Source organism: Chiloscyllium plagiosum, chromosome 5, assembly GCF_004010195.1.
Source record: "Chiloscyllium plagiosum isolate BGI_BamShark_2017 chromosome 5, ASM401019v2, whole genome shotgun sequence".
Taxonomy (NCBI): domain Eukaryota; kingdom Metazoa; phylum Chordata; class Chondrichthyes; order Orectolobiformes; family Hemiscylliidae; genus Chiloscyllium; species Chiloscyllium plagiosum.
This window is the reverse complement of record NC_057714.1, coordinates 68,369,800-68,394,844: the sequence shown is the minus strand read 5'-3', so window position 1 is coordinate 68,394,844 and position 25,045 is coordinate 68,369,800. Positions and strand designations below refer to the sequence as shown.

The window sequence follows — 25,045 nt, the reverse complement described above, 5'->3', positions numbered from 1 at the left end:
TTCATCTGCCTAGGTATATTGTTGTATGGCTCAGTGCCATACATTTTTTCATGATACTTGAGCAAAGTACCTTGTGATGCTTTATTATATTAAGTGCACTGTATAAAAACACATTCTGTTAATTTTTTTATTTGTTCATGGGATGTCAGTGTTGCTGGCTAGGCCAGTATTTATTGCACATCCCTAACTGCCTTCTAAGTAGTTGAGTCAACCACATTGCTGTGTGTCTGAAGTTACATGTAAGCCAGACCAAATAAGCACAGCAGTTTTACTTCCCAAATGATATTAGTGAACTACCAATTGGCAGTGGTTACATGGTCATCATTAGCCTAGCCTTTTATTCTAAATTTTTATTGAATTCAAATTTCACCAGATGGCATGGTGAGATTTGAAACCATGTCCTTGGAACATAAGTCTGGGATTTTGGATTATTAATGTGGTGACATTGCCACTATACCACTGTCTACCCATTACCTGCATCTTAATGGAGATATGTTATTTGTGATTAGATAATACAGGTTTCTGGGTTCTTCGAGCCTGCTCCGCCATTAGAGTCATAGAGTCATACAGCATGGGAACAGGTCCTTCAACCCAACTCGTCTGTGCCGACTAGGTATCCTAAATTGAACTCGTCCCATTTCCTGCGTTTGGCCCATATTCTTCTGGACCTTTCCTATCCATCTACCTATCCAAATGCCTTGTAAATGTTGTAATTATACCTGCCTCTACCACTTCTTCTGGCAACTCATTCCATATATGCACCACCCTCTGTGTGAAGACATTGCTCCTCAGGGGGTCCCTTTTTAAATCTTGCCCCTCTCAGCTTAAACCTATGCCCTAAACCCCTACCCTGGGAAAAGACCTTGGCTATTCACCTTATCTATCACCTTATAAACCTCAATAGGTCTCCCCTCAGCCTCCTGTGCTCCAGGGCTAAAAGTCCCAGCCTATTCAGCCTCTCATTTTCCAATTTAATAACATCCATTCTTTAGCAGGGCAACTAGAATTGTACACAGTATTCCAAATGTGGCCTTATCAATCTTGTACAACTGCAACATGACATCCCAACTCCTGTACTCAGTGGTCTGATTGATGAAGGCAAATGTGCCAAACGCCGCCTTTACCATGCTGTCTCCCTGTGATGCGACTTTCAGAGAACTGTGTACCTGCCACCCCTAGGTCTCTCTGTTTGACAGCACTCTCCAGGACCCTCCCATTAACTGTGTAAATCCTGCTCTGATTTGCCTTACCAAAATGCAACAACTCTCATTTATGTAAATTAAACTCCATCTGCCATTCCTAAGACCATCAGACATAGGAGTGGAAGCAAGGCCACTCAGCCCTTCGAGTCCACTCCGCCATTTAATCATGGCTGATGGGTGCTTCAATTCCACTTACCTGCACTGTCCCCGTAGCCACTGGTGCAGTTGATCAAAATTCAATAGGAACATGGCTGATCTTGTTACTCTACATTTTTCCTATAACCGATAACCAATCAGTCTGAACCTACGTCCGATTCCTGATGACTTCCAATCCTGCCAGCCGTGCATGTGGTTGGAATGCTGAATTCACCGAAAATTCCGACTGGACGTACAGTTATTGCATTGTTAATATGAGTGTGCAAAACTATGTAATGACTTATTTGAGCTATTAAAGTACCGTTTGTTTTTGTCTGGTCTTTCATTCTTTCCATTCCCCTGCCTTTCCTTGCCCCTCATTGCTTCCATCTCTCAAACCTTTACAACGAGCAAGAGTGGGATAGACAGGGGAAGATAGACAAGAATGGCTATGGTGGGGGGGGGGAATTGTGGAGGGTGAATTTAGAGGGAGGGTCTGGAATGGAAATAGCAAAGCCAGAGAGTCGCTCAAGGAAACAGCAAGCAGAAGGGGTGATGAATCGAGAGAGTAGAATGATACAAGCAGGTGGGTTTGAGAAGAAGTTTGTGAGCAGGAGAGTTGATGGTAATTTGCTTCAGGAAAGAGACTAACCTTGCCCAGTAAGTATACAAAAACAAAAGTTATGGTAGCATTATTTGGGAAATATTCCTAATTTATCAACAAATTCAAATGAAAATACATTTATTCAAATGCACTTTAGAATAGGTAGAGAGAGATGTGTTTATATCTGTCCGCTGTGTCATCAGTGCTGTATGAAAATAGTTAAAAGTCGTAATTGATTTTTATTTATTTTTTATAATTGTATTCTTTGTAATTAATCATTCTTTTTATGTCTTATAATTGTATTCTTTACATAGCTACAGGATTTTGAAGCTGCAGTCAAGCAAAGAGATGGTATTATTACTCAGCTTACTGCTAATCTACAGCAAGCTAGGAAAGAAAAGGATGAGATTCTACAAGAATTTTTGGACTTAACAGAGCAAAGTCAAAAACTACAAATTCAGTTTCAACAGGTAAAATTAACTATTACCAGTCGAGTTAAAATATTGCTAAAGAGATGAATTTGTATACAGGTGTGCAAGCTGTTAATTCAGCACTCTGGTATACCTATTACCAGTTGAGCATAGAGTATTAAGTTCCACCTCCACTCCAGAATACAAATTCACAATCTGCTTATAATGCAGTTCTGTAGTGAGATACTAACTTTTACATTGAGATGGATGAACTTGCCGTGACATTATTTTAACAAGAGCAAGGCATTGACATGGTGTTCTCATCAATGTTCCTTCCTCAAGGAGCATCGCATTACGGTAGTGGACCAGTGAAACCCAGTGAGGTTGGATAACTGGGTGACTGTAGCTGATTGAAAGTATGGAAAATATTAGTTTGCTACTTCCTGCACATGAGCACTGAAAAGCTATTTATTGAAGCTTCACCCACACAAACCTAATGGACTGCTGGACTCCTTGATCAGATCTTCTGGGAAAAGATCATTGTCAAATAAACTTTTCACTCTATCGTGTATTGAACAATGTAATATTCTCAATGTATGGAATTGCAAATTGCCAGATAACAATTAACAAATGAGCAACACACAAGCATAACTTGATATATTTTTGAAGTAATTTTTATTTTTATATTGTGGTCATATCAACTTGCATTCTTGCATCATATTAGAACATTCCCTGCTCTACTAACTGAAATTTTAGTTTATGCCGTCATTGGTACTGTGCATTATGTTTTGCAATTTATGTCAAAAAAATCCATGTTTCCTTGTGTTATTGCCTTTAACTCAATGCTAAATTAAAGTGTAAAATTAAATCTGCTTGATTTTAGACTTTTTCAGGTGCGTTTCTGTCTAGATGTTTTATTTAAAATTTAAAGTTTAAATAGATTGGATAAAGTTAGACAACTTTCACTGACATGTTCTTTGTATAGTGATCTCTTCTACTGCAACAATCGCTTGACCTTACTGTAGATCCATAGCTTTAAATGTTGTACAGTATTAATAGAAATTAGATGGAGTTTGGAAGAGTAAGAGGTGACAATTGAAATATATAAGGTCCTGAAGGGACTTGAGGGTGAATGTGGAAATGGTGTTTCCTTTGAGGAAAGAATAGAACAAATGGGTCACTGTTTAAAAATAAGAGATTGCCCATTTAGGACACAGATCAGATTTTTTTCTGTCTGAGAAGTTTGTGAGTTTTTGAAATTCTCATCTTCAAAAGGTAGTGGCAGCAGAATCTTTGAATATTTTTAAGGCAGTATTGGGTAGGCTCTTAGTAAGCATGGGGCTGAAAAATTATTGAGGGGGGTTGGAACGTGGAGTTGAGCTTACTGTCAGACCAGCCATGATAATTTTAAATGGCGGCACAACCTTGAAAGGCCAAGTGTCCGTCCCCTACCTTGGCTCCTAAACAACGTTTGCTATAGCCTCTATGGCTGCACAGATACTTGGAGGTCTCATGCACACTGTCTGGAGTTTTGACATATTGGCTTCCACATGGAAAAGCCACTGCCACACTCAGACCTCTGAGTTTGCATAGTGGGGAAACAAAAATAGAAGGAACATAGCTGCGAAACCATATGTCTACATGTTCATTCATTCATGAAATATTTCGCTATTTTTGCATTTTATCATTTTATGAAGGTAATTATAATTAGTATAGATATTTTATTTTGAAAAAATTAACAGCTTGACTAAATGCGTTTTCCTTCATATAAATTGCAGTTGCAAGCTAGTGAAGCTATGAGAAGTACGAACCATGGTACGACAACAGCTGACTTGATCCAGTCGAAACAGCAGCTCATCATGTATCAATTGCAGATTGATGAGCAGGAACAACAATTGAAAGCCTTCCAGAAAATGAATGATAAGTGTCAAGAACAAATTGAATATCTACAGAATCAGCTTCAAGATTATGCAGTGGTATGTCTGTTTCTGAATATAAAAGCTAACACTTTTTAAGTAAAGAATTTTGTTCTGGTAAGAGAATCATTTAATATGACCCCAGCTTTCCAGACTCTGAGCAGAGACATGATTTATGTTAATTTATTTAATAAAACAAATGTGATGACATTGTAGTAGTTTTATTCCAAAATCTATACTAGTTGATTAGTAACTGTTTCTGGATTATTTGTGAGTACAGTCAGTTCTTCCATAACGCGATAGTTGCATTCTTGAGCAAAAAGGGGACATGAGGTAGCTTTGGCACATAGAATTAAGGAGTATCCAAATGGTTTTTACAAATACATTAAGGACAAAAGGGTAACTAGGGAGAGAATAGGGCCCCCCAAAGATCAGCAAGGTGGCCTTTGTGTGGATCTGCAGAAAATGGGGGAGATACTAAATGAGTATTTTGCATCAGTATTTACTGTGGAAAAGGATATGGAAGATATAGACTGTAGGGAAATAGATGGTGACATCTTGCAAAATGTCCAGATTACAGAGGAGGAAGTGCTGGATGCTTTGAAATGGTTAAAGGTGCATAACTCCCCAGGACCTGATCAGGTGTACCCAAGAAATTTGTGGGAAGCTGGGGAAGTGATTGCTGGGCCTCTTGCTGAGATATTTGTATCATCGATAGTCACAGGTGAGGTGCCGGAAGACTGGAGGTTGGCAAACATGGTGCCAATGTTTAAGAAGGGCGGTAAAGATAAGCCAGGGAACTATAGACATTTAAGAGGCAATTGGATGGGTATATGAATAGGAAGTGTTGATTAGCAAGGTTAGATCTCATGGAATGCAGGGAGAAGTAGCCATTTGGAGAAAGAACTGGCTCAAAGGTAAAAGACAGAGGGTGGTGGTGGAGGGTTGTTTTTCAGACTGGAGGCCTGTGACCAATGGAGTGCCACAAGGATCGGTGCTGGGTTCTCTACTTTTTATCATTTACATAAATGCTTTAGATGCGAGCATAAGAGGTACAGTTGGTAAGTTTGCAGATGGCACCAAACTTGGAGGTGTAGTGAACAGCGAAGAGGGTTACCTTAGATTACAACAGGATCTGGACCAGATGGGCCAATGGGCTGAGAAGTGGCAGATGGAGTTTAATTCAGATAAATGCAAGGTGCTGCATTATGGGAAAGCAAATCTTAGCAGGATTGATACACTTAATGGTAAGGTTCTAGGGAGTGTTACTGAAAAAAGAGACCTTGGAGTGCAGGTTTGTAGCTCCTTGAAAGTGGAGTCGCAGGTAGATAGGATAGTGAAGAAGGCATTTGGTATGCTTTCCTTTATTGGTCAGAGTATTGAATACAGGAGTTGGGAAGTCATGCTGCAGCTGTACAGGACATTGGTTAGGCCACTGTTGGAATATTGCGTGCAATTCTGGTCTCCTTCCGATCAGAAAGATGTTGTGAAACTTGAAAGGGTTCAGAAAAGATTTACAAGAATGTTGCCAGGGTTGGAGGATTTGAGCTATAGGGAGAGGCTGAACAGGCTGGGGCTGTTTTCCCTGGAGCGTCGGAGGCTGAGGGGTGACCTTATAGAGGTTTACAAAATTATGAGGGGCATGGATAGGGTAACTAGCAAAGTCTTTTCCCTGGGGTCGGGGAGTGCAGAACTAGAGGGCTTAGGTTTAAGCTGAGAGGGGAAAGATATAAAAGAGACCCAAGGGGCAACTTTTTCACACAGAGGGTGGTACGTAAATGGAATGAGCTGCCAGAGGAAGTGGTGGAGGCTGGTACAATTGGAACATTTAAGAGGCATTTGGATGTGTATCTGAATAGGACGGGTTTGGAGGGATACGGTCTGGGTGCTGGCAGTTGGGACTAGATTGGGCTGGGATATCTGGTCGGCATGGATGGATTGGACCTAAGGGTCTGTTTCCATGCTGTACATCTCTATGACTCTAAACAGCGTCCCGAATTTGTCAATTGCGTTACAGCAAATTTGTATTGACGAAACGCACTTTATAACAAAACGATCTGCATTTTGATACTGTAAACTTAACCATTTGCTTTCATTTAACATTCCTGTAGAAGCCTATTCCATCTTCCCTTGCTTCAGGTTAAATGTAGATATCCTGCAAAAGAAATATTTTTTTCCTCAATGATTTATATTAGAAAGTTTAGCTCCCTGGACTGTGTGTGTGTACAAGTTCAAATAAAATGCTGATCATATGATACCACTCCCCACAGTATTTGAACTGAAGTCAGGTGTTGTATTTATTTTTATGTTGACTGTCAATTCTGGTGATTGTGGGGGTTATTTTCTTTTGCAAATTATAGTTATAGAATAATTAATCAAAGAGTTATTCTTTGGGGTTAGAGTTATAATGATTTGATACTTATTTTCAAATAGTCTAACAAAAGAAACAGACCAGGTGTTGACCTGTTAATCTTGTATTACTAATTATTGGGAATAATATAATATAATAAGTGCAGGAACAGGTCCTTCAGCCCACCAAGTCTGCACTGATTCCTAATCCTTATTTGGACTTACTACTTATTGCACATGCATGGTTTCTATTCCTCTGTTCGCATCCTGTTCATGTGTCTATTGAGACATACCTTACATGTTGGTCACACGTCTGCGTCCAACATCTCCACCGGCAGTGTGTTCCAGGCACTGGAAAGTGTGGAAAATTGTCCCTGCACTTCTCCTCTAAACCCCACCCCACCCCACCCTCACCTTGAACCTGTGCCCTCTTGTAGTTGACATTTCCACCTTGGGAAAATGCCTCTCATAATTTTGTAGACCTCTGTCAGGTTTCCCCTCAGCCTTCATCTCTCCAGTGAAAACAATACAAGTTTATCCAATCTTTCCTTATAACTAAAACCTTTCCGACCAGGCAACATCCTAGTAAACCTTCTCTGCACCCTCTCCAAAGCATCCACGTCCTTCTGGTAGTGTGGCAACCAGAATTGCATGGAATATTCCAAATGTGGCCTTACTAAAGTTTTGTACAGCTGTATCACAGTCATATAGCACAGAAATAGACCCATCAGTCCAACTCATCCCAATATAAGTTGCCAGTTTTTATATTTGATGCCCTGGTTAATGAAGGCAAGTGTGCTGTATGCTTTCTTGACTGCCTTATCCACCTAAGTTGCCATTTTCAGGGATCTGCACATCTGAATGCCCAGATCTCTCTGCACATCAGTGCTCCTAACGGCTCTGCCGTTTATTGTATAATTTGCACTTGAATTTAATCTTTCAAAATGCATCACTTTGCACTTGTCTGGAGTAAATTCCATCTGCCACTTCTCTGCTCAAATCTGTAATCTAACTATATCCCACTGGAGCCTTTGACAGTCCCCCTCACTATCTGCAATTCTGCCAATTTTGGTGTCCACTGCAAAGTTACTAACTCAGACCACTTACATTTTCCTCCAGATTATTTATATATATATATATATATATATTACAACTACAAAGGTCTCAGCACTGATTCCTGTGAAACGCCACCAGTTACTGATCTCTATTGCAAAAACTTCCACTGCTTCTCTCTGTCAGGTTTGACTTCATTTAGCCAGTTCACCCCAGATCCTATGAAAGTCTACCTTCATACCAGTCTGCCATGTGGTACCTTATCAAAATTCCATGCTAATGTCTATGTAGACAACACCTACTGCCTTTCCCTCATCAATCATTCTTGTCATCTCCTCAAAAAACTCAATCAAGTTGGTGAGCTATGTCCTTCCCCCACACAAACCCATGATACCTATCAAATAACAAGTCTATTAGCTTCTAAATGTGAATAAATTCTATCTCTCAGTATCTTCTCCCACAGTGTCCCCACTGCTGACCGCTCACCAGCCTGTATTTGCTTGGATCATCTCTGATTCCCTTCTTAAACAAAAGAACAATATTGGCCATTCTCCAGTCCTCTGGAACCACGCCTGAGGCCAAGGAAGATGCAGAGATAACTGTTATGGCCCTTGCTGTTTCCTCCCTGGTCTCCCCCAGTATCCTGGGATAGATCCCATCTGGATCTGGGGTTTTGACTACCTTAATTTATTTCAAAACAGCCATCTCTTCCTCCTCCATTATGTTGGCCTGCCTGAGAATATTCATTAACCTTTGCCAAACCTCCACATCCCTCATGTTCCTGTCTTTAGTGAACACCAATGGAAAGTGCTCATTAAGGATCTTACCCATTTCCTCTAGCTCCACACAAAACCTCCCTGATTTATCCTTGAGTGGACCAACTCTGTCCATAGCTACCCTTCTAATATATGTATAAAATGCTGTAGGATGCTCTTTAACGCTGTTGGCCAAGGACATTTCATATCTCCTTTTAGCCTTCCTAACTTCCTGTTTGTGCTCCCTCCCACTTTCTTTATATTCTTCAAGGACTTCATCTATTTTTAGTTGTTTAGATCTTAGGAATGCTTCTAATAAGCTGATAATTTCCCCTGTCGTCCAAGGTTCTTGAATCCTGCTATTCCTCTCTTTCATTTTCACAACATGCCAGTCGCGCATTCTAATCAACTGGTCCTTAAAAGACTTGTATCAGATGTACATTTATCCTCAAGCAATCTACATTCTCCAGCTCTTGCCTGATTTGGTTATAGTTGGCATTCTCCCAGTTTAACATAACCAAATAAGCAGTAGACGATTTGGGTACAATCTTGCTGAATCTTCTGAATCCTCTTTGCTTTTTGTTTTGCGGAAGTCACTGCTAAGTGTAGAGTAGAAAACCTTAGAATATGGCCTACATTAATTTTATTGCCTATTTGAAGAAAGTTCTACTTTAAAGCTTTGGGCATTCAAAATCAAACCTAGTAATTGATCAGATGCATAAAGGAATGAATACCTTTTGGAGAAGCTACTTGACAGATTGAGGAGATATTGTGGAAATGAAATGCTTCTGGATTTGGTGTTGGGGTTCCAACTATTTTCACTTTACAGCAGTGACTTTAATTGTTTTCTCAGTTTCCTTAACTTCCCTTGCATTCTCCTGTTATTGGCTTGGGTAGCCAGTAAATGCAAAACATTGATGTTGAATTTGGTGTCTCCTTTCCTACCTTGAGGAATTCATTGCGTTTACTTTGCTTATGTTCATGGCTGAATGAGATTCACACATTAGATATCAGCATGCAGATATTTTGCATTGTTTGGACTTATATTTGAGAACTGTTTGGTGCACATTTCATTTTGGAGACTCTCTTTTGTCCCAACGTTTTTGTCATATTGGCACCTCTAAGAAATTATGTAACAATTTAAGTTTTGCTTTTGGTTATTGAAATGAGATCCAAATGATCTATTTTCAAAATTTCCTCTTTTCTGGGAGATCACCTGATAGATTTTATCGTGCACTTAATGCGTTCATCTGAAATTGAATTTTACCAGATTGCTTTCCAGGTCAGTTTGAAGTTACCGAGTCCTTTATACGAGTGTGCAATTTTGGAACGCACAAAGCTTTTTTCCCGATAACATTACGAGGGTTGGCATGCTTTCAGCACAATCTGTTCAGGCTGAGAGCATTCTCTTTAATTTGCTTTAATCTTGTTAAGATTTAATAAAAGGTTTCTTATTAAAATTTATTTTCCTAATACCAGATCAAACAAAGTTCTTTTTTGAAAATGAATATGAATGTTTAGAATATTCATCTTTATTTCTTTTTATAAACAGACTGACAGTGAAAAGACCGATAATACGCTGAAGTTAAATAGCAAAGACCAACTAATTGAACAGCTTGAAAAAACAGTTAAAGAACATGAAAATACTGCATTATTGTTGAAAGATAAGATGCTTGCTTCTGATGAGTTAGTTCAAGACTTAAATGAACAGATAGTTCAAAAGAATCAAGAGACTGAGAACCTGAGAACAGAATTGACTAGCTCAAAGCAAAGGGAGAGACAGTCATCAGATGAAATAAAACAGTTAATGGGTACTGTAGAAACACTTCAGAAACGCTGTCACATGGGCAATTTGTCTGAATTAGAAGCAGTACAAAAAATTGAAATAGAAAGTCATCGAAAAATGGAGCAACTTCAAGCAGAATTGGATGAAATGTATGGTAAACAGATTGTGCAGATGAAGCAAGAATTGCAGCAACAGCATACTTTAGAGATTAGGAGACTCAATGAGCAGCATAAGACTGAAATGGAAACAGCTCTGGGTCATTCTGTAAATAACTTAGTCAATGAGGAACAAATTGATATATTAAATGCGGCAATCAATGAATTAAATGCCAAATTAAGAGACTCTCATTTTCAGAGAGATCAAATAAGGCAAGAACTAACACAACAGCTGGAAAGAAGTTCTGAAAAAAACATACAACTACAGAAACAAGTTCAAGAACACTTAGAGGAGCTCAACTTCACAAAAGATCAAATTCGGAGAGCCTCAGAAAGCATTACTGATCAGAAATACAAAATACAGGAAGTAGAAGAACTGAAAGACACAGTTGAACAATTGAAAGCTCAACTATTAGCTACTTCAGAGTCTCATAAGGAGCTGGAATCTGAGCACGAGGCAGAAATTACCAATTATAAAATTAAGCTCGACATGCTGGAGAGGGAAAAAGATGAAGTTTTGGACAGAATGGCTGAATCTCAGGAAGCTGAATTAGAAAGAGTAAGGACTCAACTTCTTTTTAGTCATGAAGAAGAGCTAAGCAAACTAAAAGAAGACCTAGAAAGAGAACATAAATTAAATATTCGTAATCTTCAAGAAGATTTGGCCATGAAACAGAGTCAGCAATTAGAAAACTTGCAAACAGAATTTAGAAAAGAAATAGAAGAAATGAAATGTGAAAGGGATAATTTTGTAATTAAAAATAATCAACTATTATCTGAGATTGCTTTATTGAAAGAGGAACCGCAGACGTCAGTTAAAAATGATAAACTGGAAGAAATGCATTTACGGATACTTGAACTTGAAACAGAAGTTGAAGCACTAAGAGAAGTTGAGAAAGAAAAGAGTGCACTAGAAAAGGGAATATTAGAGCTACAAATCAGGAATAAGGTTTTGGAGGAACAGTTTACTGAGCAAGAAGCTGTGCAGATGAAAATCACTGGTCTTCAAAATGAAAATGAAGGTCTTCAACAAACCAAAAAACAATTAGAAGAGAAGCTGAAAATGCATTTTGTATCTGAAGAAAATAAGTTAGCATCAGTTAGTGAAGATGAGCTTTCAGAAATGAAAGAACAAATCAAAAGGCTTACAATTGTTAATGGACAACTTGAAGACCGTGAGAAAGAACTTCTTGAGGAGGTTGAGAGACAAAGGAACACCTTTTCTTTCGCTGAGAAAAATTTTGAAGTTAACTTCCAAGAATTACGTGATGAATATGATTGTCTATTGAAAATGAAGTCACTCACAGAAGAAAAGATGATTAAGCAAGAAGTCGAATATGAAGCTAAATTAAAGATCTTAAGCAAACAGCTCCAGCTGTTAAAGTCAGACACTGAAAACTGCACAATGAAAAATGAAGTGCAGCTAGACAAAACACCTGACAGTTCCAGTACCCAACCTATAGAAGTTATTGAAAAAGATGCAACTGAACTTATGGAAAAACTTGAGATAGCTCAACAGCATAAGGATGAGCTCTCGAAGAGACTGACCGATCTATCAGAGGTTTTGATTTTGAGACAGAATGAAATTTTACATTTGAAAGAGGAACTAAAATTTCTAAAAGAGCAGGCCAAAGAAAAGTGTGAGGAAACTGCCAGAATTGAAAGTCAGGAAGTACCAGATGTTGAAGAGGAGTCTCAAGAACACAAACAAATGTCCCAAACAAATTTAATCAAAGCAAAGAATGAGAGTCAGTCTGAACAATCATCTTTTATTGTTTCTTGCGATTTAAAAGAACATGAGCAGCAGGAAGAAAATCTAATGGAACAACTAATTTTGCTACAAAATTCGATGAAGATCATTGTTTCAGAAAGAGATGAGATGCAACAAAATCAGATTAACTTTAGTCAAGAAAAAGAGTCTTTACTAACCCAAATTAAACACCTACAAGAGAAACTAGCATCTGAATCCTTAGGCAGTCTGCAGACTGAAATAGACCATCTCAGGCATCAGCTGGAGTCTACTCGAAATGAGCAGTTGGGATTGGCTGAACTTGTACAGCAGAAAATGTTGCTCGAAGAAGCCTTTCACAAAGAAAGAGAGGAAATGAAACATGCTCTAATTATAACTCAGCAGGAGAAGTTGGAATTGGAGAAGAAGATTGAAGCACAAATTGGAGTTTCTGTTTGTGAACAACACACTGAATTGGAGGAAAATCAGGTATGTGAGTGAAAAATTAAATACTGTAAACCTGGAAATTTTATAATAATTACCATTAATAATCACTCATTCTCAAAGTCAATTACTATTTTCTCAAAACTAAAATAGTGAGGTCGTTAAATATGTTTTTACTGTTGGCGATAATGTTTAAAATTTCACTTAAGCATTGACTTTTCTCCTAATTCAAACACAACTTCTGTTATGCGTTATGTGTTTTCTGTTTTGCCACAGGCAAAAGAGACAGTACACAAAGGATATGAGAATGCTGTCGCAGTTCAGGGATGTACTGCATCTGATCAAGATTACATGACACAACTGGAACAAACTAAGCTGCAGGCAGAGGTATGTTTCTCTAAATTTAGTTCAACATTTTACTCACTCTTAACCCATGTCTATCACTACCTCAGCACCACCCAAAGAAATGCCCCTAAAATGGTACGTAATATTTTAAGAAAATTGAAAGTTTGACTTAGTATTGTTAAAATGCTAAGGGTTTAAAAATTTATATTTCTTAGATTGACATCCTTGTAAACTTGTGCATTCATTGAATGTCTATCTTACATTCTAATGTTTTTTGCTATTGTGTCTCAAATAATATTCTAGTCAGTAATCATGTTCAAGAAATTAATATTTCTGTTTTTGGCAGGCTGAGTTAAAGCTTCAGTTGGAGGCGCAGCGCATTAGTCTTACACAGATTTATGCTGCTCAACTGGAGCTTGTCCAGGACAGTTTGAAAAATGAAAAAGAGATTGCTCTTGAAAGACTTGGAGAGAAGCTCACAGCCTCACATACTTCAGAAATAAGGCAGCTTCAAGCGCAATCCCAGCTGGAATTACAGCGCTTCAAAGAATCGCACAAAGGTGATTTAAAAAAATAGACAACCTCTGTGGGGACAGCACAGTCTGAGCCTGTTTAATGTGAAACCAGTATAATATTAATATTTGATTATTAAATGTTTTAATTTATTTTTAATAGCCCTCTTCTCTGGAAGCACGTTTTAGTGGCTTTAAACATTGCTTCCAATGCACAAGGCACTAATTGTGGCATGAACATTGAACTGCACATCTCCAATAGCAATATAAACAGGGTGAATCTTGTGACACAATGGTAATGTCCCTACCTCTTGACTAGAATATCTTGGTTTGAATCTCATCGACTGCAGAGATGTATAATGATATAAATGCAGTAGGCAATAATGAGCTCTTGTGGCATACTGTCCTGCCTCTGGACTAGGAGGCCTGGGCTCACATCCTACCATTATACTCCAGTTATGTATAATAACATTTTGAACAGATTGATTAGAAAATTTAAAAAAAGCAATGGCAGAAACAATTCAGTAGCTATTCTACGTCAGCAGCTGGTGTAGTGTGTCACAGTAGAACAGTGGCTCAGTGGTCAGTACTGCCTCACAGCACCAGGGACCCAGATTCAATTCTAACCTCAGGCAACTGTCTGTGTGGAGTTTGCACATTCTCCACGTGTCTCTGTGGGTTTCCTCCAGGTTCTGCGGTTTGCTCCTACAGTCCAAAGATATGCAGGTTAGGTAAATTGGCCATGCTAAATTGCCCATTGTGTTTGGGGATGTATAGACTAGGTGCTTTAGCCAGGGGAAATGTAGAGTAATAAGTTAGGAGAATGGGTCTGGGTGGGACACTCTTTGGAGAGTTGGTGTGCACTTGTTGGCCCAAATAGCCTGTCTCCACATGGTAGAGATTCTTTGAAAATTTGTATGAAAATAAACAGATGCCCAATTCTCTGTTCAAAATTAGGTTTCTGTTAACGTGATCAGCAAAACCTTTATTACTCAATGGAGTAACTAGGAGAGGGCAAGTATTTTTACAATTAAATGTTACCTTCAGCTGGACAAATGTTTTAAATCCATAAATAATTTGCGTACAGTTTTGATCGCATTAACTTGGATTTGTTTAGCACACCCGTGGACTATGCCAATGTTACCTTTTCTTAGAAATCTGATTTGTAATAAATGGTTATTGTTTAGACTTTGAAGAATCTTCTCAAGCCTTGATAGAGAAGCTCAACAAGAAGATTTCAAATGAATGCACGCAACTCACCCAGGTACATTTTTTTAAAAACTTGGAAAGTCACATTGTTAGGAGTTATGCTGGACTTTTGTTTATATGTATTCTGATATTTTGCACATTTCAAGATGAGATTGCTTTTCAGAGTAAGTAATATTTAAATTTTGTATTTAATATTTGAAGAATCAATTTTAAGTAAAGAATCAACTGTTTGCAGTATTTGTGATGATAGCTTTTTGTACGCAGTTACACTGCAGTCATCAAAGAACAGAAATTCTTTTCCCTTGTGCAGTTAAATTGTCATGAACATTGCTTTAACAGTAAAATAAAATTGAACACTTATAGACTGTTTTACTTGTTCGAAAATTATGTTCAGAAAACGACCATCTTCTAATGTTTAAAGAAATTTTTGATAACATGTAAACAAATGAGCAATATGTTGCTGTAAAATAACCATACAACTAGGAGCAGAAGAAGGCTATTTAGCCCCATGTCTGCTTTGCCATTTAGTATGATCATGGCTGACTTCCTCAGCTGCATCTTTTCACACTATTCCCTATTTCCCTTAATTCCAAAAATCTTTAAATCTGACAGTTGAGTATCCTGATTCGCTGAGGTTGGCTAGAGAATTCCAATAGTTCCCCATTCTTTGCATGGAAAACATCCTCCTCTTGAGACAATTACCCCTTGTTATAGACTTCCCTGCCAGGGGAAATGTATTTTGCAGCATCTGTCCTGTTAAGTCCTTTAAGAATGTTGCAGATTTCAATGAAATCTTTTCTTTTAAAGCATTAGTGATAATAGACTTAGTCTATTGAACCTCTTTTGATTGACTCTTTTCCTGCGAATTAGTTTAGTGAACCTATAAGGCAATATCTTCTCTTGAATACAAAGACTAAAACTGTAGTTGGTACTTGAGGTTTCTCATAGTTTTAGTAGGACTTACTTATCCTTCTACTCCAGTTCCTTTGTATTAAAGGCAAGAAACCATTTGCTTTCTGCAGCTACACGATAATTTTTTGATTTTGTGGGTAAGGACATCCAATTCCTTTCATTGCTAACAATTGCAGGTCTCTCATGATTTTAAAAAACTTTTTTATATTTTTCCTGTCGAAGTAGTTTCTCATTTATCTCTGCGATATTTCCTCTGTCAAATTCTACTCCATTATTTAATGTTTTTCCAGCCTCTTTGCTGCTAACATTGCCAACCAATTCTGCATAACCAATTTGGATATTTTACTCTTGAACACTTCAATAAGCATTTATAAGGATTGTAAATAGCTGAGGCTCAAGCACTGATTCTTTCAGCACACTCTTAGCGACTGCCGTTCAAGACCCCAAAGGAAAAAAACAAAGATTACAGAAACTGGAAATCTGAAAACAAAGCAGAAAGTGCCAAAGAAAGTCAGCAAGTCTGACAGAATCTGTGTAGAGAACGCAGAATCAGCACTTTGTGTCCAGTTATCTATCTTCAGAACTGATTATAGCTAGCAAAAAGTGATATATATGCTGAAGACAAGAGGTGGTGGTATGGGGGAGTGGAGGTGCTAAAGAAATAAACAAAAGGTGGAGATGGAGCCCAGAGAGTGTGAGCTGCAGTTGGGTAGACAGAGCTGGATACTGGTGAGCCAGGGAGAAAGAAAAGTTGATAATAAAAACTGTTAGCAGGTGAAAATGGGTTGGCTGAGGTGAAAGCAGTATATGTGATGACGGGACCAGGGATATGGGAGTGGGCAAAAGACATGGAAGGTGGTGTCCAGGCCTAAAATTATTGAATTCAATGTTGAGGTGTGAAGCCCACAGGGGCTGCAAGTGGCAAGTGAAATGCTGTTAGTCAGTTTATGCTGAGCTTCATTGGAACACTGCAATAGCTCAGGGACAGAAATATTGGCTAGGAAACGTGGTGATGTTGAAGTGGCAGGTATCTGGAAGCTTGCGGGTATTTTGTGAACAGAATGTAGGTGTTCCACAAAGCATTCATCTCCCAATGGAAAGGAGACCATATTTGAGCAGTGCAACCCTCTGGGTGAAGAAGTTCCTTCTCAATTCAGTCCCAAAAGATGTGTTTATTCCCACAATTGCTTTTTTGTTCATTAACCAATCCACACTAACTGGCCTATTTTGTGTTTTTTCTCTCATTCCTTGAACATCTTGGTTAACTACCTTGCAAATTGTAATGAATCTGGGAAACTCAGGAAGATCTTTGAAAGCTTTATTCAGGTTCAGGGAATTTGTCTGCTTTCAGAATTGTTTATTTCTCCAGTTGATTCACTAGTTTGTTTAAACTTTTCATTCTTAGACTCTTACTTCTCTAAATTTTTAAGGTCTGAGTTGTCTTCTAGTGCAAAGTCAGACATAATGTATATGTTTAATATATCTGTAATTTCTTTGATACTCGGTATAATTTCTCCTGCCCCTTTTCTCATAGATCCATGTTTATGTTTACTAATTTCTTCCTTTTCAACAGCTTGTTCAATCTATTTTGCGTTTTGCTATTTTACTGTCTTTCTCATTTCTTTTATAAATTTGTTGGCCATTTTGGACTAAGAAAGGATAGATCAGGGTACTTTTTAGATGGTGCGAAGTTAAATACAGTGTGTCCAAAAGACTTTGGGATTCAGGTGCATAGATATTTTCAATGTCAGAAACAGGTGCAGAAAATAATCAAGAAACTAATGTAAACATGGCCTTTATATATAAAGAAATGGAGCACAAGAATGCCAAAGTTCTGCCACAACTATATAAAACCCTGGTGAAACCCCATTTGGACTACTGGGAGTAGATCTGGGTGCAAAACCTTAGGAAGAATGTATTTGCCTTGGAAGGGGTACAACGTAGGTTTACAAGAATGATACCTGAACTTCAGGAGTTAAGTTCCGAAGAGGAGCTGTGTTTTCTTGAGAATTTATACGGTTAAATGATGATCTAATCAACATCTTCAAGATAGTAACAGGGAAAGACAGGGCAGATAAAGATGAACTATTTCCACTCGTTGGGGTTTCTAGAACTAGTCTGAGAATTGGGTCAGACTGTTCATGAGAGAAATTCGAAAGTACTTCTATGGGCAAAGGTGGTAGATGTTTAGAACTCTCTTCCACAAACAGCAGTGGATGGTGGATCAAATGCTAATTTTAAAACTGAGACATAATTTTTTGTTAAGGGAATCGGTATGATGTCAAGCTGTAGTTTAGCCATGCTTTCATTGAACGGCAGAACAGACTTGATGGGCTGAATGCCCTACACCTGTTCCTGTATTTCTAAACTTCCCTGAATTCTAAAATCTTCCCTATCGTGAGCCTTTCTACTTTTTTAGATTTTCCTTTGCTATTTGTTAATTCAAAAACAATTACAGCTGATAATGAAATTCAGAAAAACAGAAAATATTGTTTAAAAACTCTGAATATGTGAAGTAAGAATCAGCTAACATTTCAGGTTATTGACATTCCATTAGAACCAGAAATGTTAGAGGTTTGGCATTTTTTTTACAACAAGTATAAATTTGCACCTTCATCTCTTTTGAAATTTAAGTTCTGCTGTCTTTCTCTTCTGTTTTCACGCTATTCCTTCTTTTATAACTAGAGTAGTTTTCTTTGTTCAGATGAACATTATCTGTAGCTTTTATTTTTGATTTGATTATATCTCAATTCAGTGTTTTTGTTTGACAGTTACTTACCAGTCTGCTGAGCGAAGGTAATTTGAAAGAAAAAAAAGAACATCACGATCAGCCTGAGGAAGGTTTAATTTTAGGAAATAAAGACAATATTGATGAGGGAACCCAAGTGCACAAGGATCTCACGGAAGGAGCAAGAGGTAAAATACCTTTCTGTAGTATTTGATAACACAGCTGTTGAAGCCAATTAAACTACAAAAATATTTAATGCAGGTCCTAACACCTATTCAAATACAGAAATTTCTGGAAAAACTCAGCAGGTCCGGCAACATCTGTGGAGAGAATGCAGAGTTAATGTTTCTGGTCCAGTGACCCTTCTTCAGTACTGATTGTAGCTAGGAGAAAGTTAGTATATATACTGGAGATGGGATTGGGGTGGGGTTGGGGGAGGCGGGGGACAGGGTAAAGAGCTGGTGGGAAAGAGTAAAAATGCATAGAGATGGAGTCCAGAGAGGGAATAACACATTTGGGCAGACAAAGGAGTTGAGTACATAAGAGCATAAGAACTATGAAGAGGAGTAGGCCATCCAGCCCTTTGAGTCTGTTGAACCATTCAGTAAGATCATTGTTTTTGTAGACTCAGATCCACTTATCCACACTCTCACCATGTCACTTAATTCCTTTATTGTTCAAAAAAAAATCTACCTTAGCTTTAAAAGCACTTACTGATGTAGCATCAACTACTTCACTGGGCAAGGAATTCTATAGATCTACAACCCTCTGGGTGAAGAAGTTCCTTCTCAATTCAGTCCTAAATTTGCTTCCTCTAATCTTGAGGCTATGCCCTCTTGTCCTAGCTTCACCTGCCAGTGGAAATATCTTCTCTACTTCTTTCTTATCTATTCCCTTCATATTTGTATAGGTTTCAACCTAGCGAACCTCCTCTGCACCCCTGCCAGTGCCAGTACATCTTTTCTCAAGTAAGGAGACCAAAACTGTACACAGTACTCAAGGTGTGGCCTCATCAGCACCTTGGTAAAAACAATGACTGCAGATGCAGGAAACCCAATTCTGGATTAGTGGTGCTGGAAAAGCACAGCAGTTCAGGCAGCATCCGAGGAGCAGTAAAATAGGTGGAAAAGAAGATAGGCAGGTAGGACAGGTCATGGGGACAGTGCTGAACTGGAAGTTTGGAACTAAGGTGAGGTAGGGGAAGGGGAAATGAAGAAACTGGTGAAGTCCGCATTGATGCCTTGGGGTTGAAGTATTCCGAGGGGAAAATGAGGCGTTCTTCCTCCAGGCATCTGGTGGTGAGGGAGCGGCGGTGAAGGAGGCCCAGGACCTCCATGTCCTCGGCAGAGTGAGAGGGGCAGTTGAAATGTTGGGCCACAGGGCGGTGTGGTTGATTGGTGCGGGTGTCCCAGAGATGTTCCCTGAAGCACTCTGCTAGGAGGCGTTCAGTCTCCCCAATGTAAAGGAGACCACATCGGGAGCAATGGATACAATAAATGATATTGGTGGATGTGCAGGTAAAACTTTGATGAATGTGGAAGGCTCCTTTAGGGCCTTGGATGGAGGTGAGGGAGGAGGTTTGGGCACAGATTTTGCAATTCCTGCGGTGGCAGAGGAAGGTGCCAGGACAGGAGGGTGGGTTGTAGGGGGCGTGGACCTGACCAGGTAGTCACGGAGGGAACGGTCTTTGCGGAGGGAAATATATCCCTGGTGGTGGGGTCCGTTTGGAGGTGGCAGAAATGTTGGTGGATGATTTGGTTTATACGAAGGTTGGTAAGGTGGAAGGTGAGTACCAAGGGGGTTCTGTCCTTGTTATGGTTGGAGGGGTGGGGTCTGAGGGCAGAGGTGCGGGATGTGGCCGAGATGCGTTGGAGGGCATCTTTAACCACGTGGGAAGGGAAATTGTGGTCTCTAAAGAAGGAGGCCATCTAGTGTGTTCTGTGGTGGAACGTCCACCCTGACCTTAAATTTACCTGGACCATCTCTGACACCTCCCTCCCCTTCCTGAACCTCTCCATCTCCGTTAATGATGACTGACTTGATACCAACATTTTTTACAAACCCACCAACTCCCACAGCTACCTGGCTTACACCTCTTCCCACCCTGCCTCCTGCAAAAATGCCATCCCTATTTCCCAATTCCTCCGCCCTATCTGCTCCCAGGAGGACCAGTTCCACCACAGCTGCAACATAACCTCTCAACTTTTAAACTCAATCCTTTAGCAATGAAGGATAAAATTCTATTTGCCTTCCAAATTACCTGTTGCATCTGCCGACCAACCTTCTGTGATTCATGCACAATGATACCAGGTCCCTCTGCATAGCAGCATGCTACAACTTCTTACCATTGAAGTACTAATCCTTTTTACTGTTACTCCTACCAAAATGTATGACTTCACATTTATTAAAATTGTATTCCATCTGCCAGACCTTTACTCGCTCACTCAATGTATCTATGTTCCTCTGCAAAGTTTCACAGTCCTCTGCACACTTTATTCTGCCACTCATCTTAATGTCATTTGCAAACTTTGAAAGCCTACATGTGATCCCCAACTCCAAACCATCTATATAAATTGTGAATAATTTGTGGTCCCAACACCGATCCCTGAGGCACACCTCTAGTCACTGGGTAAAGGCCTGCTAACGGGGACCATTAGTGGTTGACAATGGATTGTTTGTTGTAGCAGCCCATGTGGTGACAAGGTCTGGTGTGTAGTGAATAAGTTGGGCGTAGGGTAAGGACATGGGAGAAGGTACTGAGGCCCTCAAATGATTGAATTTGGTATTGACTTCTGAAGGCTGCAGGATCCCCAAGCTGAAAAAGAGATGCTGTCCTTCCAGCTTGCACTGAGCTTCACTGGAGCTCTGCAGCAAGCCTGAGACAGAGATGTCAGCCAGGAACACCGTGGTGTGTTTAAGTGGCAGGCAACAGGAAGCTCAGGTTGATTTTGCTGGCAGAACGTGGTATTTTGAAAGTGGTCGCCAAATCTAAGTTTTATCTCCCCAGGAGACTAGATTAAATAAAGTGCAAGTAAATCACTGCTTGACCTAGAAGGTGTTTCTAAAACCTTGGATAGTGAGAACGGAGGAAGTAAATGGACTGTGTTGCACATTCAGTGATTGCCTGCGAAGGTGCACTGGAGGTGTTGGGAGTAGAAGTGGAGTGGACCAAGTTATCCCAGAGAGAACGGCCCCTGTGGAAGGCTGACAGTTGAGGTTGGGGGGGGAGTGGGGAGAGGTGTGGGGGTTGGGGGGTGGCATATTAGCCTGGTGAAGGCATCGCGTTGGAAGTAGCAGAAATGTTGGCTAATGATCCTTTGGAGGTGGCTGCTGGTGGGTTTGTAAGTGGGGACTGAGGCTCTTATTGCTGTTGTGGGAGGGAAGAGAATGGGTGAGAGCCATAATACAAGAGATGGGTTGAATACAACTAAGGGCTCTGTTAACCACGTAGTAGGGAATTCTTGGTTGTGGAAAAAGGTGACATGTCAGAGGCACCCTTGCAGAAGCTGGCATTATCAGAACAGGTATGACAGAGACAATGAAACTAGGAGAATGGGATAGTCTTTACAGGAATCAGGGTGTAAGGATGTATAGTGAAAGTAACTGTGGTAATAAGTGGGTTTGTAATGGATATTGGTGGTCATCCTATCCTCAGAAATGGAAACAAAGAAGTTGACAGAGAAGGGAGGAGTCTGAGATGGACGGGGTGAAGATGAGAGCAGGGTGGAAATTGAATGAGAGAGAGAAGCAGCACCAATTATGTTATCAATATACCAGACAAAACGTTGAGGGTGGGGGGGCCTGAGTAGGACTGGAATGAGGAATTATCCACGTACCCCACAAAGAGACAGGCATATCTACCCAACGCTGCACTTTTGACCTGAAGAAATTAAGGTGAGTTAAAGGAGAAATTGCTCAAAGTGGGGACAAGCTTGGCCAGGCAGAGGGTACTGGAGAATGGGGACAGTTAAGATCTTTTTCCCAGGTAGCAGTGGAAAGCCCTGAAACCATCCAAGATGAAGAGGCATTGGCTTGAGCCCACAAGCTGGAAATTCTGAAACTTATGTCAAGTGTCATAATCCTTGATGTATGTGGGAAGGTACTGGACAAGGGGAAGAAAAGGGGAGATGCTGCCAACTCTGCTGATTTCTTCCAGCAATTTCTGTTTTTGTTTTCTATTTCCAGCATCTGCAGTTCTTTGTTTTTTTCCTATTATCTATTTTTGTCTAAAATCTCTAGGATGATCACTATGTTGCAAATCGGTACTCTTGTGTTGAATTGTGTTTTAGAACACTTGAGTTTTATGTAACTTTTTGGAAATTATGACTACTGACACTGCAAAATAAAACCGGAAATTCTGAATATTCACAGTTTGTTAGTTAACATCTTTAGAAAACAAATGGAAAGTTAATGTTTCAACAGAGAACCTTCATCAGAGTTGCCTGCTGCAATTTGACTGCTTTGAGCTCTTTGAATTTATTTGCACAGTTTGTAGATTATAATTTCCATAAACAGTTCTTGCACTGACCAAAATAAAATTAACCACAAAGAGATAACACAATATTTACCAATACATTTACTCTTTTACAAATTGGTTACCACTTTTCTACACATGGCTACTTAATTCCGTACCCACTGAATTTATTATCACTAAAATTTAGTGATGTCAACATTTGACTTCTTCAACATATATAGTGTGTTTCACTGTTTATTAACCAGTTTTATGCTAAACAAATTGAACTATGTGGTGATACAATCTTATCAGAACAATTTGAATAATTTAAGCACCATTAATTTAGAACAATATCTTAAAGTACTTCACAGGTTTAAGGAAAGTGGATACAGAACCAAAGAGATGACAAGAAGTAATTGAATAACTTAGTCAATGATTTGGGTTTTGTCAATAGTAGACAAAGAGAGAGGCAAAGTAGTTTTGGGATTAATTTAAGAGATTAGGTTTTGTGTGGTGGACCAAACAGCTAAACAAGAAACCAGAGTTGTAGGAACAGAAAGTATGAATTAGGAGAGTCAGAGATATTCAAACACAAGGATAATAATTTGACAAACTGAGGTCTCCGAACAGATAAGACCATAAGAAACAGGAACAGGAGTAAGCCATTCGGCCTCTTGAGCCTGCGTCACCATTAAATAGAATCCTGACTGATCTGATACTCCACATGTCCATTTTCCTGCCCTTACCCTGTAACCTTTGATTTCACTTCTGATCAAGACTGTATCTATCTATGCCTTAAATATACACAAGGACTGTGCCCCTACAGCTCTCAACCCTCTGAGAGAAGAAATTCCTCCTCAGCTCTGTCTTAAATTGGCACTACTTTATTCTGAGACAATGCCGTCTGCTCCTGGACTCTCCTTTGAGAGGAAACATCTGCTCAACATTTACCTTCTCAAGCCTCTTAAGAATCTTATATGTTTCAATGAGATCACCCCTCTTTCTTCTAAATTCCAGTGAGTAGAGTCTCAACCTGTTTAGCCTTTGCTCATAAGACATCCCTCCATTCTAAGGATCATCCTAATGAACATTAGCTGCCTCTAATGAAATGATACCTTTACTTATATAGGGAGAACCAGAACTGATCACATAATCACTCCAAATCTGATCTCATCAGCACCTTGTACAGCTGAAGTAAGATTTTCCTACTCTTATGCATTGAAATGAAGACCAACCTTCCATTAGCCTTCCTGAATATTTGCTGCACCTGTATGTTAGTTTGTGTTTTGTGTACAAGTGCTGCAAAGTCCTTTTAGTAGTGTAGCTTTTGTGCAGTTTTTCTGCATTTAGATTAGATTCTCTACAGTGTGGAAACAGGCCCTTTGGCCCAACAAGTCCACAACGTCCCTCTGAAGAGTAACCCACCCAGACCCATTTCCCTCTGACTAATGTACCTAACACAGTGGGCAATTTAACATGGCCAATTCACCTGACCTGCACATCTTTGGATTGTGGGAGGAAAACGGAGTACCCAGAGGAAACCCACGCAGACATGGGAGAATGTGCAAACTCCACACAGACAGTTGCCCAAGCTTGGAATCGAACCTGGGACCCTGGTGCTGTGAGACAGCAGTGCTAACCACTGAGCCATCGTGCCACATCCAAATGGAATATTTAAATAATATTCTGTTCTTTTGTTCTCCCTTCCAAAATGAACAATTTTGCATTTTCCCCCATTCCATTTGCCAACTTTTTGCCCACTTAATTTATCAATATCTCTTTATAAACTGTTTGCATTCTTCTCACAACCTGTTTTTCCACCTAATTTTGTGTTGTCTGCAAATTTGGCTGCAATACATTCACTTCCTTATTCCGAGTCATTAATATGTTGTATACAGTTGCAGTCCCAGCACTGATCTCAATGTCAGACACAATTTCCCTTTCATGAAGCCATGCTGATTCTGCTTGATTAGATGATGATCTTCCAAAAACTTATTACTTATTACTTATTACTTATTTTATAATTGATTCCAATACTTTTCCAACAATAGGTGTTATGCTAATTACCTGCTTTTGTCTCCCTCCCTTTTTAAGTAGGAGTTTCACATTGGTCATTTTCCAGTCCTCTGGTATCTCTCCAAAATCCAATGATTTTTGAAAAATTTCAACCAATATATGCACAGTCAGGGCCAGGGATCTTACCTACTTTTAGCTCCTGGGAGCAGATGCAGTAAGGGTGGGGAGGGAAATATGTCCCTAGTGTGCAGGTAGGGGTGGGGAGGGAAATATGTCCCGTGTGCAGATAGGGGTAGGGAGGGAAATATATCCCTATTGCTCTGGGTATGTAA

The 25,045-nt window shown here is 39.5% G+C and overlaps 1 protein-coding gene across 8 annotated transcripts in view; it reads left to right on the top strand.

The window, feature by feature from the left end:
• Positions 1-25,045, top strand: part of akap9 (A kinase (PRKA) anchor protein 9) — a 261,473-nt gene that overhangs the window by 56,797 nt on the left and 179,631 nt on the right. For all 8 annotated transcript variants that reach the window (XM_043690268.1, XM_043690265.1, XM_043690267.1 and 5 more), the window contains 7 exons: positions 2,256-2,411; positions 4,130-4,327; positions 9,977-12,583; positions 12,815-12,925; positions 13,230-13,443; positions 14,583-14,659; positions 18,288-18,432. In XM_043690268.1, coding sequence (XP_043546203.1) covers positions 2,256-2,411; positions 4,130-4,327; positions 9,977-12,583; positions 12,815-12,925; positions 13,230-13,443; positions 14,583-14,659; positions 18,288-18,432 — 3,508 coding nt within the window. The remainder of the gene's footprint in view (positions 1-2,255; positions 2,412-4,129; positions 4,328-9,976; positions 12,584-12,814; positions 12,926-13,229; positions 13,444-14,582; positions 14,660-18,287; positions 18,433-25,045) is intronic.